We start from the raw sequence: 21,877 nt of genomic DNA, 5'->3' as shown, positions 1-21,877 counted from the left end.
TACAACAACAGATTTTCTCCCTGATAATATGTCCTTTAAAGAGTTTAGTTATGGAGCGTTTTAGCCTTCAGAAGAACAGTTCTCTAGGGCACCTGGGTGGCTCAGTTGGCGAAGTGTCTGTCTCTCAGGTCATGATCTCAGAGTTGTGAAGTTGAGCCCCGTGTCAGGCTCCGTACTGGGCGTGGAGCCTGCCTGAGATTCTCTCTCTCCCTCTCCCTCTAACCCTCCCTGTCCTCCCTCCCTAAAAACAAAAAAATAAAAAACAAATTAAAAAGAAAAAAAAGAAGAGCAGTATTTAAAAAAAGAAAGAGCAGTTCTCAAAGGGTTCACCTTTCTATGGAATTTCCAAACCAATACTTTTAAACAAATTAATTACAGGAAGAAAGCTGACTTGAGTTGGCACTGTGGTGAAGAGCCTTTGTTATCCCTGGCATAAATCACCACCCTGGACACTGGGAGACTCTCAGAAGGGCATATTCAAGTTAGTGGCAGAGCCTGGGCCAGATCCCAAGTTCCTGACAACTGATTCAGTGTTCTCTACACCAGCCCAGGCTTCTCAGCCTTCCTGGACAGAAGGATCCTCTTGAGCAAATCCCATTCCTGGGGGTGACTTCAGCGTCTTTCTCCTTAGTGTACTGCCCTATTTCTCTTAAGCCACAGAACCGCAGACATCACTTAGCTCTTAGTAAAAAGTATATCCAGCTAAGAGGCCAGGAAGAAGCTGGGTTTGTGCTACAAGTGTGTGTGTTTCTGGTATACAAGGATGAACACCCCAAAATGTATGGCGACTTCAAACACCTGCATCTAAATTCCACGTTTTGTCTCATCAACACACATGGGGAAAGAGGTCAAGTAAGCCAGTAAAAATCCTTTGTGATCAGGTCATTAAAGGGTATCGAAATCTAGAAATACAGCATGTCAGAGCTGGAAGGGATCCTGGAGATCATCCAGTCCAAACCCTTTCTTTGATAGATTGCTCAAAGCCATAGAATCTGTTGTGTGTCAGAGTAAGGATTACCAAATAGTCTTCCGAAGCTCTTTTCTTGTCTGATGGTGGCTGCAGCCAAGACCAGTCAAGGGCTGTAGTGTCAGCTCCTCGGCATGTGGTGCATATACTACACCCTTGACCTTTGCTGCCTATTTCCAGGCCACAGGAGACTCACAGTGAAGCCAGCTCAGCCAAGGCCAGGAGTGCTCCCTCCTGCACACAGGCCTTCTGTGTGTCACCAGGGACTCTGTTCCAAGGTACAGTACCTCGAAAGCTGGCTAACAGGGAGTAAAGCAGGTCCCTGGGGCCTGAGAAACCGACAAAGATGCAATAGCAACAGTCAAAACAACCCAAACCACCTGAGCCTGAGCTCCCTCTATTCTTCCTGTGAGAAGCAACTTAACCAGAAGCAGGACCTGAGAAGACTTCGGCAGTGCTCTCCTACCTGCTGCACCAGCTCCTCACCCCAGGAACGCTTTCAAAGGCTCCCAACCCCTTCATGGGGCACGGCAGGTGCCTGTCTGCTCTCAGTAGCACACCCTTGCTTCTCAGGACACTCTGGAATGATCTCTGCACCTGGACAGTCCCAAGTGGAGCAAACTCACCTGTCGGCATCTCCAAGGCCCAGGGAGGTATTTCTTTGCAGGGTCTCCCGCACCACAGCCATCCCATCAGGGAGCCGGTTCAGGCGACGAGTGTAGAGGCCAAGTCCACCATCAGTCATGTACCTTTAACAGAAGCAGAGGATGATGCAGAGATATGGTCAAGGGCAATTCAGGCACAGTCTTGTTCACATCCAGAATCATTGCATGGCCATCCTGTGCTCAAAGGGGGAAGGAACTGAAGCTTTCTCGATGCTCTGTCACTGATCACAGCCCAGGAATAACTCAGCTGTTGATTCAACTCAAAGGATCACCCACTTGCTAGCAAAAATAGAGCTCGACTTAATTAACCCAAACTCATAGGAACCTATGAAGCAGAAGGGAACTAGTGAATAAAATTAACTGTCAGATGTATTCATGACCTCTTTTTTAATTTGGCAATTATACAAGCAGGTGTTTCACCTAAGTAATGTGAACAGAACTGATAATCGTTAGCAAATCATATGGAAAAAATATTACAGTACGGTACAGTGGAGAAAGTAGGCAAGCTTTTAAAAGAGATGGAAAGAAAACAGAGGACAGATGAGCCACCTTTGCCGTCATGGGCAAGTTGCTTCTCTGGGACTCTCATCTGAACTATGGGAATATCACAGCCTTCCTACATCCCAAGGCAGACATGAGAATTAGCCAGATAAGGCATAAGAAAGTGCTCTGCAATTCGTGTAACACCATATACATGGGGTTGTCATCATCTTGAGGCATCTACAAAGGTGAATTTCACCTTTGATATCGATGCCTTAAGAGTGTTGTCACAACTCTCCAAACAACACTCATACTAATTAAGTCTTCCAGTTTTCTCGGTGAGTCCATAAAGCTATCTTCTGACGGAGTCAGTACTATCAGAGGAGGGGGGTCCCCGGGATTTCTTCTGTATAGATAGCCATCTGCTACCCAGACCAGGTCCTGAGAGCTTAGCCACCAGTAGGAGGCAGCGCGGGTACAAAGCAGCTTTACTTCATCTACCCTGCCTCCTTCACAACATCCCATAAGGGATATTGCTTGTGCCATCACCCCCATCTTCAGAGGAGAACAGGAAGGCAAAACAAAACCTGGGCAGAGCAAGAAACTAAACCCAGATCCCTTTAATTCCTCCATGGGCCCCATCAGATAGACCTGTAAGCTGTCTGAAAATGTAGGTGTCTTACATTTCAAGTGAAATGACATGTATTAAGAAGATCACCAAGTGGTGATTTTCCTGAAATGGTGAACTGAGCTACATCACAGAATGTTTCACTGCATTTGGTCTTTTAGCTTTAGAATACATGAGGCATGAGGTAAATCCTAAGGGTTGTCAACTCTTGACTTTCTTCTACTTCTAGTTTGGGATCTTTTGCGGATATATTCTTAGAAAAGTGGAATTACAGGATGCTGTGGAGGTTGCCCACCACCAGTAAGTTTTAGTTAGGGGCAGAGAAAAAAGTTCTCACTGGAGCATAGTGGGGTAAAAAGCTTCCATAAGAGTTAAAAGAATTCTCCCTTAGGGCAGCTTCCAGGACACCAGGGCTAAGTGGAACTTCTCTGACCTCCTCCCCCCCATCCCTGCTTTATGACACTGATGATCACAAACAATGCAATGCCAATGTAATGTAAAGTTTGAGTTGTCAAGGCAATTGTTTGTGGTTGTGCCAACAAAATGACAACAGATTAGACTGAATTGTTCACTCTACTGTGTCATCTGAAAAAACAAACAAAAATTCTGTGAAAATACGAAAAACCACTCCATTATACACTTTTATTTATTTTTTATTTTATTTTAAATATTTTATTTATTTACTCATGAGAGACACACAGAGAGAGGCAGAGACACAGGCAGAGGGAGAAGCAGGCTCCATGCAGGGAGCCCAACATGGGATTCCATCTGGGGTCTCGAGGATTACGCCCTGGGCGGAAGGCAGACCTAAACTGCTGAGCCACCAGGGCTGCTCCATTATACACTTTTAAAAGGGTGGATTTTATGAATCGTATCTCAATAAAACAAAAAACCTAGAGATTACAGCTTATAGTTAAATAATTATTTGTATAATTACCTTTTAGTGCTTATTTCCTACACTAGACAGTAAATTCCTTGAAGGCAGGCACTATTTTTACTATATCCCATGTGCCTAACACATATTAGGTGCTTACCACAAATTGTTTTTGTTGAATGAAGACCAAAGACACAGCCATAGGATGGGATTTAGCAAAATCTTTTCAGGAGGACACCAATTACAGGTTTGCTTTCTGCTTTTTATATTATTTGATTTTTTAAGATTTGATTTTTTAAAATAATATCTACACCCAATGTGAGGGTAGAACTCATGACCCAAGATAAAGAGTCACATGCTCCACCAAATGAGCCATTCAGGTGCCACTTCCTCTTTTTTTTTCCCAAAAATAAAGCAATTCTTTTTTTCTTTTGAACATTTGGTTTTTGTTTTTGTTTTTTTTTTGGTTTTGTTTTTTTTAGTAATCTCTACCCCAAACATGGGGCTCACAATCATGACCCCAAGATCAAGAGTTACATGCTCCAGTGACTGAGCCAGCCAGGCGCCCCACCCAGCTTTTCCTTCCTCTTAAATGTCACCAAACATGAACCTAAGATATATGGAAAGGCAAATTAAACTTTATCTGCTGGTTTACCCATCCATCTGTCCATCCAACCACCCACCCATTCAAGGTGACCCAGAGTCCAGTGGTAGGCACCGTGTACACATCCTAAGCCAGCACAAGGAGAAAAAACCCATTTACATCAAGATGCAGTGACTTTGCCAGAGGCTAAGACTTTCTATTTCAAATGTCCTTTCGAGGAGAATTCAGGGGAAGCTCTTCAAAACACAGTCTGTTGCACCATTAAGTAAGGCAGTTAATTTTGATTTCAGCAAAGCCCATCCAGCCATATAAACTAAAACTTTTCAACTGCAGGGATCTTGTCAAAGGACAAACAAATTCATTTTAGCATTCATTTCCCTGCTGGATTCTTATTGCTAGTGAAACAACACACACAGTTAGGCAATTAGACGCACCCAGGCGTGTAGATGAGGCCCACATGTACACAGCCTTCGCTTTCTGTGGAGGCGCAGGGCAGGGCCTAGAGAGTATTCCACAGACGAATGCCCAGACGTGCCGCAGCCTCCAACCCTGTAATATCCCAGCACAATGTGGTTTTGTCAAAAATGAAAACCAACAGCGGTGGGAAGGCCCTGGAGAGATGGGACTGGATGTGTCACCCTGGCCTGCCAACTGCTGCAGGAAATTCTGATTTTGTTTAGGGCAAAGAGGAGGGAAAAGGCAAGGATAAATCAAATCCTCTGCCCTCCCAAATGCACAGAGAACTGAAGAGCCAGGTAGCTGAATGCTGCTAATCTGACCGTGATCAAGCTTCATTTCAATTATTTCATTCACTGTGTGTGAGAGCAGCTGGGGCATGGGTGGGGGGGTGGGGAGTGGGTAAAAATGGTGAGGAAATGGGGAATGTACATCTTTTCCCAGACATTTGTAAAAACACATATCCAATCATATATTTTAAAAATAATATTCTTAAAAATTAATTGTTTTATGCCCTCTCACTAGGAGACAGCATAGCATTGGAGATAGTTGTCACTACAGCAGGCTCACACTCAAGGATCTAATTTATTTATTTAAAAAGATTTTTTAATTTATTTATTCATGAGAGACAGAGAGAGAGAGAGAGGCAGAGACACAGGCAGAGGGAGAAGCAGGCTCCACGCAGGGAGCCCAATGTGGGACTCGATCCTGGGACTCCAGGATCGTGCCCTGGGCCAAAGGCAGGCGCTAAACCGCTGGGCCACCCAGGGATCCCCCTCAAGGATCTCAAGGATCTAATTTAAAATATTTATTTCTATGAGCAGCCCAGGTGGCTCAGCGGTTTAGTGCCGCCTTCAGCCCACGGTGTGATCTCCAGACCCAGGATCGAGTCCCACGCCAGGCTCCCTGCATGGAGCCTGCTTCTCTGTCTGCCTGTGTCTGTTCCTCTCTCTGTGTCTGTCTCTCATGAATAAATAAATAAAAATCTTTAAAAAAATAAATATTTATTTCTAAATTATTACCCACTGATTCCAATAGTCTCATTTACAAAAAGCTCCCTATATATTTTTATTTTTATTTTTATTTTATTTTTTTTTTTTTTTAATTTTTTTTTTTTTTTTTATTTATTTATGATAGGCACACAGTGAGAGAGAGAGAGAGGCAGAGACACAGGCAGAGGGAGAAGCAGGCTCCATACACCGGGAGCCTGACGTGGGATTTGATCCTGGGTCTCCAGGATCGCGCCCTGGGCCAAAGGCAGGCGCTAAACCGCTGCGCCACACAGGGATCCCTATATATTTTTAAATAAGCTTCTACGCTCAATGAAAAACAGAATTTTGGTTTGACCCACATTTGCGTAGAACGGGCTACTGACTACATTAACACAGACTGCCTTCATCAAGTCAATCCCTTACAAAAGCATCATTACAGGTGAAACAGTCACTGGTGTGTCCACCTGAGTCGCTGGCCCTCGTCCAGCAGTGATTAGAAGGCTTGTGCTCAGGACGGCAGGGGTGGAGGTGAGGAAGTGGTGGCCGCCTGCCATCTCTGGGAGCTTTAGCAAGGCTCACACTGGGTAGAGATGAAAGGACTTGCCTGAGGTCACAAGGAGAGGAAGCAACAGATCCAGGGACTGGATCTTCCAGCACCAACACTGTAAGGTTCCTTCTCCTTGTGGAAATAAATAATTGATGCTGGAGCCTAATGATGTGCTGGTCATATCCTAATGTTTGCCTAATGTTTGCCTCCTGGGGTCCTGACTAAGCCAACAAGCAAATCAACAATTTCTACATTATCCTCTCGAGTTCTGCAGTGATGGGTGCAGGGGCTCTGCCTCCAGCTTCCACGGCCTTCCTAGAGGCCCCGGATGGAGCCTGGGCTAATACATAAGTTGTGTGGAAAATGTTTCCTTTTCTAGGCTGGGGATCCCTGGGCTGGCCCAGGAGCATAGGAACAAGCAATAGGGCTCTCTTGTTACGGAGACCTGGGTTTGGGCGCTGGAGCGGCTCGGTTGGTTAAGCATCTGCCTTCAGCTCAGGTCATGATCTCAGGGTCCTGGAATCGAGCCCTGCATTGGGCTCCTTGCTCAGCAGAGTCTGCTGCTCCTTCTCTCTCTCTCCCTGCTTATGCTTGCGTGCTCTCTCTGTCAAATAAATAAAATCTAAAAAAATAAAAAATAAGAGAGCAAGCGATAGAGACCTGGGTTCAAATGTCTCCTCTGCCCCTGGCCAGCTGGGGGACCCTGTGTGCATCATTATTAATAAGAACTAATGATTATGGAGGCTGAGTACTGTGCTAAGTGCTTCCCATAAGTCATGACATGGTATCTTCAAGGCTCTCATCAAGTGTATTATCTGTTTTTCAGAAGAGGAAAATGAGATTGTGGTCAAGATCACAGTGCAGGTAGGTGGGTTCAAATTCCAGCTTTGTCACACTTCGTTGTGTAATTCGTTTGAGTTTCATTTCCTCAGCTACAAGATGGGTGAAAATATTGATTAACCTCATAGGGCTTCGGTGGGTTAAGGGCGCCAGTGCATACAAAGCCCAGTGCCTGGTGTGTCAGGAGCACTTCAAGCTTATTAGCTGCCGTGATTATCAACAGCAGCGACTGCCCGTATCACGGAGTAGTGACCGCACATCCCCTTCTTTTTTTTTTTTTTTTTTTTAAATATTTTATTTTATTTATTTATGATAGTCACAGAGAGAGAGACAGAGACACAGGCAGAGGGAGAAGCAGGCTCCATGCACCGGGAGCCCGACGTGGGATTCGATCCCAGGTCTCCAGGATCGCGCCCTGGGCCAAAGGCAGGCGCCAAACCGCTGCGCCACCCAGGGATCCCCCGCACATCCCCTTCTTACTTCTTAATTGCACAACTGTTAGGTACCAGGCTCTGTACCAGGCTTGGGGTTACAGAGGTGGAAAGACCTAGATCCTGCCCTTGGGGAAGCTCAAAATCTACAAGGGACTCTGACATTGAAAAGATAATTCTACTACTACATGGAGAGTGGTATTATGGATGGATATAGGATAGGCTCAGAGCACACCAGGGGAGGAATCACAGAGGAGCTATGTAAGCTGGCCCTTGAAGGGTGCATAGGCATTTGCCAGCCACAGGACAAGGATCCATCTGGGCACATGGGTATCTCGTACAGAAGCAGAGAGAAATGGAGAGGCGGGTTCAGTTAGGAGAATGGCAAGTAGGTCACTGTGGCTGGAGCATCAGGAATAGACCGGAGCCGGGCAGCATGTGAACTGGGGCTCAGTCAGGCTGCGTTGTGACCTGTGGCTTTGAGCCAAGGAAGCAATGAAGGTACTGAGCAGATGACTCGCAGGCTCTGGCTTCTGTGTCCCAGAGAACACGGGCTCTTCACAACTTCTACCATTCAATGCTCCAGTTTGGGTGAGCATTTTCTCATCAATATTCCCTTCTACAGACTTCTCAAAATGCTCCTCCTGTCTGAATCCTGTCTGTGTCATCGCAGACCTCTGGGGTAATGACCAGGCTTGCGGGGTAGACTCACCATCCCTCAGGCCAAAAGAGACCTGTGAACACCACATGCCTATTAGGAGGAACTTTCTAGACAAAGTAGGTGCAGTCTACGTAACTGACACTACCTACGAAAGCGCTTTGGAATCTAATAGAACCTGTTAGAACAAATACACCAGATCTTGAATCCAAAGTTTAGTCAACAGATCTCTTCCTGAAACATAACGAGACAACAACGTGGAAGAAGCGAAAGTGGCTTTGTGAATCACCTTCGGAAGGAGGGCACGGCTCCTCATTCCCCTAGTTCACAGTTCAACACAACCTGAATAAGTAACACAGACTGACTTCCACTAATCGTGAAAGAAATCACCTTCTGTCAAGGACTGGGGGAGGGCAGAGTGGACAGGAAGGGGAAGAAATATATACTGACCTGATCTGGCTCAGTGCATTTCTAACGGAGCATGGTGTGAAAAGGCAAAACAAAACTACAACAGAAATACTCCGATGTAAGAAATGAAAGTAGTACAAAATGGGGGGGAAGGGGGGAATCCAGCCTAGGTGATTATTTTTTCTTCAAAGACGTGTCAACGGGATCCCTGGGTGGCTCAGTGGTTTGGCTCCTGCCTTCGGCCCGGGGCGTGATCCTGGAGTCCCGGGATCGAGTCCCACATCAGGCTCCCTGCATGGGACCTGCTTCTCCCTCTGCCTGTATCTCTGCCTCTCTCTCTCTCTCTCTGTGTCTCTCATCAATAAATAAATAAAATCTTAAAAAAAAAAAAAAAAGACGTGTCAACCTGCCTATGTGTTTTGGATGCACTTTTAAGTGGAAATTGCAAAAAAATAAAAATAAAAAAATGGAAGATTGCAAAAAAAATGGAATAAAAGAAAAAAATATATATTCACATACATTTACAATTCCCTGCCAATACCAATAAAGCTATGTGAGCGTGTATGCAACACACACTTTGTTGCATACGGTTAAAGGAAAATGATGCGGGCTGATGTCAAGTCCCTGCAGATGAGCATCTCACCAGGGTCCAGGACCCCCAGAGCACAGGCTTTCACAGCGCCCCTCTGCTCCACAGCAATGCAGCACCACGTGTACTCTGGGGGTTTATTAGCATGTAAGTTGAGTTTCTGGACAAACCTGTAAAAGGATGCCTTTAGTTTAGGGCCTCCTAGAAGTCAGATGAATAAACCTCACTCGGGGTCACAGAAGGACAAACCAGTCTAACAGAGCTGCCCATGCCCTTTTGAAGAAAGCCGATCTCTAGGACAGAAAAAAAGCTGTTCCATTTGACTTAAGGGGAGAGGAGAATGCATTTGCAATGCAAAAATAGAATTTTTTTTTGGGGGGGGGGGGAGTGGGCTTAATTTTTTTCAGCGCTATTTTTAAAAACTGTAGTACTAAAATTTAAGCAGACTTAAGATTCTACTGAAGAAACATTCGGAAACCACTCTGCCCTCAAAGTTTTTAGACACCAAAGCTGAGTCAAATGTGGTTTACTTCATTTATCCACTACCACCCTACTGCCACCCTGCACCCCAAATGGCAACTACAGAGACATGTTGACTCTAACACCTTCCTCATGACATATCTTTAATATTTTATTTTTTCATTTTTTAAAGATTTTTGCATATTTAAGTCATCTCTACACCTAACGTGGGGCTCAAACTTACAACCCTGAGATCAAGAGTTGCATGCTCTACTGACCAAGCTAGCCAGGCACCCCATCTTTAATATTTTATTAAGATTTTATTTATTTGGCAGAGAGAAGAGAAGAGAGAGAGCACAAGCAGCGGCAGGCAGAGAGGGAGAAGCGCACTCCCCTTGGAGCAGGGAGCCTGACATGGGACCCTGGGACCATGACCCAAGCCCAGGGCAGATGATTAACCAACTGAGCCACCCAGATGCTCCTATCTTTAATATTTTAAAATCAAATAAGTGAGCTCTAATCAAAGCACATGGTGCAGCTTCTCTATCATGGGTCATCTTAAACCACGCACAAGGAAACAAAGCCAACAGCTGCCTCTGGAGAAAGTCTAAGGGTCTGCATGTCTTTCTCAGTTAGGGTTCCCTATAACGACAGAACTTTAGCTATAAACAATCTGGACTAGACAATGCAAGTAATCAAGAAGCATTTCTTTGGCTTTCATGGCTTTTGGGGAACCCCTCCAATGACTCTGTTAGCACAAGTAGAGGGGAGATGTGGGCCCAGGGAACGGTTTCCTACCTTTCTGCTGGATGCAGAGTCGGGGTTACCTTTTAGCACCATTCCCCACTGTGCTGCACACCTGCGGGCTCTTCAGGACATCACCAAGATGGTATATTGATCTTTTTAGGAGGATGTGGGAGTTCACTTCTCGTCTCTAGCACAATCTTCCCCTATTTCGTTCAAGCCTGGAGCAGCTACCCAAGGCCATAGCAAGAGCCACCTCAGCTCAGAGCACAGAACACGACCTGAGCCACCAACTGGGAATACCTGCAGCTCAATGGGCACTGGCCCCTTCCCTGGCTCATCTGCATTTCACTTCCATTGCACCCAGTCCTGGCTGTAAGGCGAGCCGGACGACAGTATTATACGCTGGCTGGTGAGGACTCTCCGATCCTGGTGCGGCAGGAAGTCCTGCCTGCTGCAGAAGTGAGTCGGGCTCCGGAGGAGGCTAGCCTAGTCACCAGAGCAGGCCTCTCTGGGGACCACTAGGGAGACGTTGCTAAGCTAGTCAGACAAGAACTCAGCTTCAGCAGGCTATGGGGACAGGGGCAGGAGCAGGAAAAGGCAGGCCTGAGCAAAGGAGGAGACAAAGGGTCCCAGGGGTCCCCTTGAAGCCTCACCAGGAAATATGGGTACCAGAGTCTTTATCTCCTAAAGCTAGGTGCTACGAAGCTGCGTGAAGGGAACAGAAGGCCCGCACTGTGGAGGCTCCTGCAACAAAACTCAACCCGTGCCTCACCCTACCTGCTGCTCCTAATAGGGGCCGTGGACCAGCAGCTTCAGAGTCACCCCAGCAACTTTTTAGAACTGCGGTATCCCAGACCTCCTGAATCAGACTCTAGTTCAGGAAGACGCTCGGGTGGCTCTAACGCACATTACAGAGGGGGAGCCCTGGTCTCAGGCAGCGGGCCCTGCGGTGAGGAACATAAGGCGACCCATATGAGCAAAAACTAAAGGGCTTCTATTTGTATGCATTCCTTATCGTGTCCCTCCTAATCCCTATGTTTTGTGCAGGTTTTATAGTGTATACAAGATTTCAGTGACGTGTTTCAATAAAAACAAGCACAAGGTCTCATGCAGGAAGAAGCTCTTCTTTTACACAATTAAGGACAATCTAGAGAACACTGTCTTGCTAAAGCAGAGATTCTGGGCAGCCCAGGTGGCTCAGCAGTTTAGTGCCGCCATCAGCCCAGGGCGTGATCCTGGAGACTCAGGATGGAGTCCCACGTCAGGCTCCCTGCATGGAGCCTGCTTCTCCCTCTGCCTGTGTCTTTGCCTCTCTCTCTGTCTCTCATGAATAAATAAAATTATTAAAAAAAAAATAAAGCAGAGATTCCTAAATCTTCTTACATCATGCATGCCATCTCACACCGTGTACCCAGTGGGGCCAGCTCAAATGTCCCTGCCAGGTCCCATGCAATCAGTCCCTTGGAGTCGGGGCAGAAGGGGACCCTGGCTGAGTCAGCCCCTTCAGCATATCCTGCAAGTGTTCACACAGCAAGACTTTTGCTTGTGCTCGCCATAAGTGGACTCAGCCGCAGCACATGGCATGGCTGTAATGCACACGTCACCCTGAATTTTAGCACACAGACTCGAGCTCACCACTGCATAGGGCTGGTGCTTGCTCTCACCAAACTCCTAGCAGGAGTGATCGATCAAGTGGGAAAATTCTTGCAGGATGAAGAAACATGCTGCCAAGATCCTTGCGTCTTCTGTAAAATGCAATGTGAATATTCACAAGTTTGACAAAATTACATCTCGTGTGCATTTTCAGAGTATTTTGGGTAGCTTACTTAGGATGCAAAAAAATCCATAATTTGCTAATAAAATACATTCGATCCCACAGCAAGCTGGGGATTTTAACGGTGGATTTGTCACCCATATGTAAAGTTTTCACTATAATCCCTCACTATGCTTGCTTAAAATGGGGGTTGGCAGGGCATCTTTCTGAAGAAAGGCTCCACACTTTGGAAATCTGACAGTCCCTGCCTGTGTCTGGAATCTGGTCTGGCCTGAGTTATCTTTATTGTGTGGTTCAAGTGTCAGGGTGGGATTGTAACAAGTATCTCTAGATTGGCAGGAAGCTTTTTGTCCACCTACTGAAAGATGACACACACTCTCACACACAGGACACAGTTCTCTAGACAAAGCCCCTTTAAGCTCTTTCTTGGAACGAAACAGATGGTGAGAGGAGACTGACTTATAATTCAGGAATTCTCCGACCTTAAAATCCACCTATATCACCTGGGGAACCAAAAATAGTGGAGATTCCAAGGCCTTAGCTTCACAAATGCAGGATGTCAATCCTGGGACTGAAACCTTGCATTTTTAAATAGACTTTTTTTTTTAAAAAAAAGAGCATTTTGGGATCCCTGGGTGGCGCAGCGGTTTGGCGCCTGCCTTTGGCCCAGGGCGCGATCCTGGAGACCCGGGATCGAATCCCACGTTGGGCTCCCGGTGCATGGAGCCTGCTTCTCCCTCTGCCTGTGTCTCTGCCCCCCCCCTCTTTCTCTCTCTCTGTGACTATCAAAAATAAATAAAAAATTAAAAAAAAATAAAAAATAAAAAAAAAAAAATAAAAAAAGAGCATTTTGTGGTTTACAGAGAACTTGCACAGAAAGCACAGTCCCCATATATCCCCTTTCCCTATTACTGACGCTCTGTATTAGTGTGGTCCGCTTGGTACAACTGAGGCACCAATACGGATGTACTATTATTAACCAAACTCCAGAGTTCACCTCAGGTCCACTCCATGTTGCATGGCTCTATAGGCTTTGGCAAGTGCGTAATTATCATGTTTCCTGCATTACAGTATCATACGGAATAGTGTTACTGCCTCCCAAGTGCTCTACGTTACCCCTATTCATCCCTCCCCCCAAGCCTGCATTTTTAACAGATATGTAAGTAATTCTCTAGCAGGTAGTCAGGGTCAGACAGTGAGAAATGCTGCCTTAAATCCTGAGGCTTGGAGGGAGGAGCTGTGAGCTAGACGGGCCTCAGTTTCCCTAAGAGAGCGTCGCCACAGTGTGACTACAATATAGTGATAACTTACATTTCAAATCCTCTTAATAACTAGTCTTGGCCCTCAGTACTAAGGGGACAGTGTCCATGTTCATAGCACCTGATCCCTGGTGCGCACTCCGTCTCAGATCAAAGCTAGGTAAGAGCTGTTAGAACTTGAACCTCTACTAAAGTACCAATTAACTCATGGCCTTGGACTTAGAGGTCTGCAGACCTCAGAATTTTGTAACTGTGGAAGCCCAGGCTAGGAGGGGATGGGAGGGGGAGGAAGGGGGTGGTGTCAGGCATGTGAGTACAGAGGACCACGGGCAATATGCAGGTGGCTCAGTGGAGGTGCCGTAATTCCATGTCTCTACCCTGGAAAAGCCTTCTGCTTTGCCTAGAGAATCCTTCCTCCCAGGCACTTCTTGTATGCTGGGGGCAGCATGTCTGTGAATCCTCTGGATGCTGCTACACCTTATCATCCTTATGATTTTTCTTTCTTTCTTTTTTTTTTTTTTAAAGATTTATTTATTTGAGAGAGAGAATGAGCACATGTGACCAGGGAAAGGGGCAGAGGGAGAGAATCTCAGGCAGACAGACCCCCAGCCGAGTGTGGAACCTGACATGGGGCTTGATCTCGCGACCCTGGGATCATGACCTGAGGTGAAATTAAAGAGCCAGATGCTCAACCGACTGAGCCACCTTGGTGCCCCATCATTCTTGGGATTTCCGATAGGACTCCCGAACCCCGAAGTGCTCTATGACACAAGCTCACCTTACACGTTAGGTCAGAGGAACTCATGTAGGCATTCAGGATGGCGGGACCCCTTCTGAAGAGGACTGGAACCCCAGGGTGGAATCAGACATCCAGTGTCTCTCTTCTGGTTTCACGAGTCAGCCCCAGGTAATAACCACAGTCATTACCAGACCAGGGAGAGGCCAGCTGGTGCTTTGGTTCAGGTTTGTGCAAGTTTTGCCCTGTCTTATTGAGACTACAGCTAAAAGCAACGTCAGGGTGTGTGAGAATAGATGGAGGAAGAAGGTGACCAACTTGCCAGTGGGAGGAAGACCCCTGCTGCAGCATGAGGCATGATGGAGCTCTGGGAAACGCCACCCAACATCTGCAAACAACCTGGATTCTGGAAGCACGTGAGGTTTGCAGGAAGCACTGCTGTCGAGTCACATGCAGGCTGTTGCTCTAGAGACGGCCCCCACTTTGAGGTGTGGCCATTTGTAAGACCCATTTACGCAGCCTCTACTGTGAGGCGGGCACTGGCCTGGGTGCGAGGGATGCAAGAATCAGACTTAGTCCTTGGACCGCAAAAGGCTTGGTGCAGATGTGCTAAGTTTGCATGGGGTTCAGCAAAGGCCAGACCTGGAGGGGGCTGAAAAGGCTTCTTAGAGCAAGAAATATGCAAGTGGCATCCCAAAGGATGAGAAGGGATTTGCCAGGCAGCCTTGAGTCAGGGCAAGGAAATTAGTTCACAGAGATACACATGTGCAAGTACAAAGGATCTAAAAAGGTACAGGGAATTCATTGTGCGGCTTAGATGTTAAAGTTCTATCAGGTAGCATTTTCATTAAAAAAAAAAAAAAAAAATCATTTGGGGCAGCCCGGGTAGCTCGGCAGTTTTACGCCACCTTCAGCTTAGGGCGTGATCCTCGAGACCCCAGATTGAGTCCGACGTCAGGCTCCCTGCAGGGAGCCTGCTTCTCCCTTTGCCTGTGTCTCTGCTTCTCCCTCTCCCTCTGTCTCTCATGAATAAGTAAATAAAGTCTTTAAAAAAAAAATCATTTGGGATGCCTGCACGGCTTAGTGGTTGAGTGTCTGCCTTTGGCTCAGGTTATGATCCTGGGGTCCTGGGATTGAGTCCTGCATTGGGCTCCATGCCTCTGCCTATGTCTCTCTGCCTTTCTATGTCTCTCATGAATAAATAAATGAAATCTTAAAAAAAAAAATCATTACTCTGGGAGCCCCTTGGTGGCTCAGTCGGTTAAGCATCTGACTATTGATTTCGGCTCAGGCCATGATCTCAAGGTCAAGAGATGGAGCCCCATGTCTGGCTCTACACTGAGTGTGGAGCCTGCTTACGAGTCTCTCTCTCTCCCCCTCTGCCTCTGGTCCTCCTTGCTCCTCTCTCTATCCCCCCCTCAAAAAAAAAAAAAAATCATCCGGGCACTCATTCTAGATGGGATTCAGTAAATGTATTCCCATTCAAAGAAACAGATATGCAGGGTCTCTGGCCTTCAAGGGTAGGGATTAAGCCCAAACTGGGTGACCGCAGGGTGCTCAAGTTACCTGCCACTAAATCCAGCGAGACCAGGAGACACAACAGCTGACACACAGATGCCTGGCCCCGTTCACTCTTCCATGTGCCCGCATGCCCTGGGTGACCTTCAGACACGGCACCCAGGCGTCCCGGAACCCTGTGGGAGCGGGTGCATCTCGGGGGCAGGGTGGGAGTTTGAAAGTGCATATTTAATGTTACAGATTCACCATTTTACATGAATAAAAACACCACTGTTTTTTTTTTTTTTAATTTTTGTTTTTGTTTTTTGTAATTTATTCTGTATGTAGGTAAAATTTGACAAAATCCCGGCGGGGGGGGGGGGAGGGGGGCGGTGTCAGTGGCTCAGTCGATTAAGTATCTCTCAGTTTCAGCTCAAATCTTGATCTAAGGGTCGTAAGATGGGGCCCCATGTTGGGCTCTGCCCTCAGCGGGGAGCCTGCACGTAATGGTCTTCCTTTCCCTCTGTGCCTCTCCCTGCACGTGCGGCCCCCTCTGTACTCTCTCTCTCTCAAATAAATAAATAAATCTTAAAAAAAAAATCCTGGTTGGTGTGGAGCTGTTAAAGATACATTGATTCTCAAAAGTCACACCTAGTCTTACACTTGCTACACCTCAAAAAAAAAAAAAATCAGTGTGAGGTCTTTATGCTACTCAGTAAGGGATTAAAGATTTTATTTATTTATTCAAGAGAGACACAGAGAGAGGGAGGCAGAGACACAGGCAGAGGGAGAAGCAGGCTCCATGCAGGGAGCCCAACGCGGGACTCGATCCCAGGTCCTCAGGATCAGGCCCTGGGCTGAAGGCGGCCCTAAACCGCTGAGCCACCCGGGCTGCCCCTCAATAAGGGATTAAAACAAACTTTCCAAGGTTTGGAAAACAGTGAGTTCAAATGTGTGAGCACGAGAACCAGCCATTTTCCCTCCTAGAGCTCAGACTTTGAACTAATACCTAAGCAGCAGGCCCCAGCCTACTAAGAGGCTCTCCAAAAACGTGTCGCACCTCCACGGATGGGGCACAGGCTCTCTTCCCGAGGAGGGCAGGGACTGTGGCTGGGAGTGCAGAGGGGCACACTCACGTCGGCCGATCTCACACCTGCCACGTTGGGGCCCCAACGCCCTCAAAGAGCTGCCCTGCATCATCCTGGTAAAATAAGCCATGGTAGAAATTCCAAAGATCTTAAAAATACAACAAAATCCTCAAGTGAAAAGGCATTCTACGCAAACCAGTGACCAGTAGAAAACAGCCCAGCCACAGGCTAGGCACATCCGGAGAAACGCCTGAGTTCTTAGGTGAACTGTAGAAAAAATCCCCTTTTTCTGCCAAGGCCGGTAAAAGTGTGTCCTACTCGAAGGAGTGCCTGTGGGGGCTGACGTGGTACAGACTCCTACTACACACAGGTGACGCGCTCCGCAGCGCCGGAGCATCGTGCCCACCTGCCCCGACGTGGGGCGTCCTCAGGCCCCGGGCTCTGTGTCACCACGCACGTTAGTGCCGAACCACAGAATGCCTCCGGAGACCACGTCCCCCACCCAGGATAAGGTCGTAGCTCTCAAACTTCACCTTCAGTGCAACTGGGCATTACACAAAACACCCACAATACGCAGGCTCCCGGGACGACAGAATATTGGTTCTGGGGGGAGATCCAATATTGGATCTCAAGATATTCTCAAAGATAAATGATTTGTCTGATGCAGGACTGAGATTCACGGAGTTTAAGGGATGTGCTCAGGGACACGCAGCTAGAGCGCAGACGCTGATGTGGTTTCATTCTAACGTGTTTTTGTGTTCAATCAATTCACCGGGCTCAACAGATCTATCTTTTATGATAAAATAGAAGTTTTGCTCCTTTATTTTACATTTTAGTATAACTGCTTATCCATCTCCTTGTGCTCCAGCCTCTCGCCCATCAAGTTCAATAATGGTAAGATCATTGTTGTTGTCATTATTATTTTAGGATCAGTACTTTTGCTTCGATATCCTAGTCCTTCGAGCTGTGCCCAGGACTTTTTTTTTTTTTTTTTGAGATTTTATTTATTTATTCATGAGAGACACAGAGAGAGAGACATAGGCAGAGGGAGAAGCAGGCTCCCTGCGGGGAGCCCGATGTGGGACTTGAGACCCGATGTGGGACCTGAGCCAAAGGCAGGCGCCAAACCGCTGAGTCCCCCAGGGATCCCCAGCACTCTTGAGATAGGTACCTGAGAACATGTTTTTGGTGGACTGAAAAAATAAATAACCACCAAGAATGTAATTGCTTTTACATCGAACATTCATGTTGAGCATCTGGGGGATGGAAAACTAAAACCTCCTCATGTCTGTTTAGAGATAAGCCAGACACTATTGACAATAGTGGGCTAGGTGACTCCAAAGGCTCCAAGGAAGACCCCTAGGAAGATGGGGGCCTTCCAGGCAGAGGAGGCGAGGAAGAAAAGACACAGAGGGAGGAGTCGCAGGTCCCATTCAAGGGACGGCACAGCTGGAGCCGAGTCTAGCACGCAGGGAGCGCTGTCAGCCGCCCTGGGTGGCATCTTGGGTGCCAGCCGATGGCAATCTCGTTGCCCGTGGCTGAAATCCTCCAGGTCCATGGTGTTTAAAGAGGGAGTGAGAATGAAAATCAGCGGGGCAGGGAGTTCAGTCTGAAAAGCAAAAACTGTTTCCCCCTAGAGTTCAACGTGTATGGGCCTGGATGGTGCCACAGGCATGTTCGTAGGAGGGACAGGTGTGGCGCACACCGTTGGCCAGCGTGACTCTGTGTGTAGCAAGGTGGCTGCTGGGGCTCTGCGGGTAACGGGGGGCATGACACCCCGCAGGCCAGCCTGCAGACCCGGAGCGGCCGGGAACCCCCCCAGAGGCAGCTGAAGCAGGAGGGAAGGCGGGCTATGAGCACACCCGCGTGCAGGGCAGTGACCTCCAGAGTAGGAATGAAGCAAGGCTGTTGCCTATAGGATTAGGATGCTCGGGTTACCTTCCATCACGCGGCCCAACAGCTGCCTGCTGTCACAAAGACAAAAGAACAGGGCCCCAGACTTTTTCTCCGTCTTCGTCTTATTCCAGTGCTTTCACAAGAACAGCAGACGGGTCAGCTGAAGCAGTTGCTCAAACGGGGCAGGGGCAAGGCCAAGTTCCCTAGACCTGCCAAGTCAGAGTGAGCATATCCAGTATTCTAACGCTCGTACGCTCTCAAGACCTGCAGGTTTCATGACACGAGTTATAGATGGCAACATTCACTAACATCTGAGCTAGGGTGCACATCCCTGGCTTATGGCGATTCCCAGCAGCCCGGGTCCTCTCCGTCTCCGATCCCCCACCCACGTCACCCAGATCAGAGCCTGGGGCGGGGGAAGGAGGCATGCACGGACTTGTGTGTTTATTAGAAGCAGGGTGAGGGGGAGAAATTTTTCAGAAAAAGCAACCTCAGTACTACTCCCCCCCCCCCACCCCCCACAGGCTGGGTGTGCAAACCCAGATGGCCAAAGAGACCTCTTCCTCTGCAACACAGCACCCAGCTGGGCTCCATCTATAATAGGTCCTCAGTTTCTCCTGTGGGGCCCTGGGCACCCTGGGCCTTAGGCCTGAAAGAACCTGTAAAGGTCTTCCCTCTCAGCTTCTCACCTCACACCAGAACCCCCTCTGCAACACGTGGACACGGTTTTCCACATCCTGCTTGATTACTCTCAGGAACAGGAGGCTCACGCCTTTGCAAAAGGGCCCACCCACTCTTTCGCAGGTCTCATGTTCAGCATGTTTTCTTTCCTAACACATGAATGGTTGCCATGGTGGGTAGAGAATGAAAATTAGAAGACCAACTTCCAACTACAGTGCAAGTATGGTCCTCTGGAACCTGCTGCTTTTTCTAAGTATTTCCCATGCCAAAAATATCTAGTTTCTACAAATATTTCTATTATGTTTTGGATTTTGAACTCTTAGCCTTCCTGGTTACCCTTTCCTAAACAAACCTCTGCCAGATTCTGAACCCTTTAAAGCCTACCACCGAGAACAAAGCAGGCACTGCCTACCTCACAGTTACTCTATTGCTTCCTACATGACCATTCTATCAATCCAGGTGAGGGTTAGGCTTATACGGAGCTCTCTAAAACGTGGGAAACTCTTGGGGTCTCAGAGCCTAAAGCCTAGCAGGTGGCAGCACCAAAAGGGAAGAGATCTGGATCTCGAAGGCTAAGGGCTCAAGCTTCCCCAAATTGGCTGTACTCTTTAGCAGCTGTATGGCCTAGGACAGGTGACTTCTCTCATTTCCACTGGGGAAACCTGGCTTGCCAAAGGCTGGACTCCCACTGACTTCTCTCTCAATTTGCACATCCATAAAATGGGGATAATAACATGTTATAGGCCCTCTAGGATTTCTCTAAGAATTCAAAGAGATAATACCTGAAAAGGGCCTGCGCCATGTGGAAAAACACTCTATGAATAATGGCTCCCATTAGTACTATTAATAATTACTATTACTGGGATGCCTGAGTGGCTCGGCGGTTAAGCCTTTGCTCAGGGTGTGATCCTGGAATTCCAGGATCACGTCCCACATCGGGCTCCCTGCATGGGACCTGCTTCTCCCTCTGTCTCTGCCTCTCTCTCTCCCTCTCTCTCTTTCCTCTCTGTGTATTCTCATGAATAAATAAAATTTTTTATTATTTTTTTGAATAAATAAAATCTTAAAAAAAAAAAAGAATGGATTCACGCAAAGGCACAGAGGTATAAGAGCTTGGGGCCATTCGGGGATCCCTGGGTGGCGCAGGGGTTTGGCGCCTGCCTTTGGCCCAGGGCACGATCCTGGAGACCCGGGATCGAGTCCCACGTCGGGCTCCCGGTGCATGGAGCCTGCTTCTCCCTCTGCCTGTGTGTCTGCCTCTCTCTCTCTCTGTGTGACTATCATAAATAAATCAAAATTTGAAAAAAAAAAAAAAAAAAAAAGAGCTTGGGGCCATGAGAAAATGCTCATGGTCCAGGACTAGTATGTAAATTAGGGAGAAGGGCGGGCAGTGAAGAGGAGATGAAAGGGAATGGGGCTGGGCAAGCAGATCCCTCATTAGCAGCCCAGATGTAAAGGAGGGCCTACTATGCACCATGCTGTGCTCGGAACAAGAGACCCACAGTAAGACAGACTAGGTCTGTGCCTCCACAACACTTACACTCCAGGGTGAGGACCACGGAGGGCCTTGTATGCCATGCTGGGCACTAGAGGGGGTAGGATGTGGCAGGCCATACTTTCCAGAAATGACCATAGCAACATCCCCGACCCCCACGGGCTCTTCTTCCTTGCCACCTTTCCACTGAGGGAGGACATCTATGTTCGCTTCTTTCCTCTTGAATCTGGAGGGCTAGGGCTGCTCTGACCAGTACAGTCTGGTAAAAGCGACTCCCAAGAGTAGTGCATAAAAGGTGATGCGGCTTTGCTTTGCTTCATCGTACCACCTGCCCTTGGAGCCTTAAATATCCAGGGGAAAAAGTCTGCCAATCATGTGAGGAAGCTACGCCACATGGAGAGGCCGTGTTTGTCCTAACCTTCCAGTCTCCCCAGCCCAAGTGTTAGATGTACGAGGGAATGGGCTTCGGAACAGCATGGATCCCCACTATCAATCGGCTCCAGCCCTGGAGGCCTTGCAGCTGAGACTCCAGACACCATGGAGCAGAGGCAAGCTATCCCACTGGCCCTTGCAGCAATTCCTCATGCAGAGACCCCACGAGCATCATAAAATAGTGGTTTCAGGCAGCTAGATTCTGGAGGCATTTGTCTTATAGCAACAGAAACTTACACACTAAATCTCCCCAGCAGGCAACCTGGGGCCACTGAGGAGTTCCAAGCAGGTGACAGTGTAGCCAGATATGGGCTCTAGAAAGATTTTTCTCACTCAAGTGTAGCATGGCTGTGTTGGATGGGCCTTGGGGTCAGAGGTAAGGAAAGCCACCAAGGGATGTGTGGGGGGACACGGGAGCCGTGAGCCTAGAGAGGACCACGGCATGGGATACTGCAGAGAGAATCCACCACGCTTAGCGACCGGTGTTCCAGAAATGAGGAACTGAAGAGCCTGAGATTCTTTGTGGGTTCTGGCTGTGGAAGGGAATGGATGTGGAAACACAGGAGGAGAAACAGGGTCGGGGGGAAGAAGAGGAGTCAGAGTTCCAACGTTTGCACGGCTCCTGTGAAAGGCCTGGAACACCGGGGCTGTGTTCCTGTTCTGTGGTCGGGCTG

The 21,877-nt window shown here is 47.8% G+C and overlaps 1 protein-coding gene across 9 annotated transcripts in view; it reads right to left on the bottom strand.

The window, feature by feature from the left end:
* The window catches only part of NAV2 (neuron navigator 2), a 724,081-nt gene that overhangs the window by 128,335 nt on the left and 573,869 nt on the right, over positions 1 to 21,877 (bottom strand). For all 9 annotated transcript variants that reach the window (XM_038569252.1, XM_038569245.1, XM_038569246.1 and 6 more), the window contains one exon: positions 1,594 to 1,716. In XM_038569252.1, coding sequence (XP_038425180.1) covers positions 1,594 to 1,716 — 123 coding nt within the window. The remainder of the gene's footprint in view (positions 1 to 1,593; positions 1,717 to 21,877) is intronic.

This window comes from Canis lupus, chromosome 21 (assembly GCF_011100685.1).
Source record: "Canis lupus familiaris isolate Mischka breed German Shepherd chromosome 21, alternate assembly UU_Cfam_GSD_1.0, whole genome shotgun sequence".
NCBI lineage: Eukaryota > Metazoa > Chordata > Mammalia > Carnivora > Canidae > Canis > Canis lupus.
Note: the sequence above shows the minus strand (reverse complement) of the source record. Positions and strands in the feature narration are given on the sequence as shown.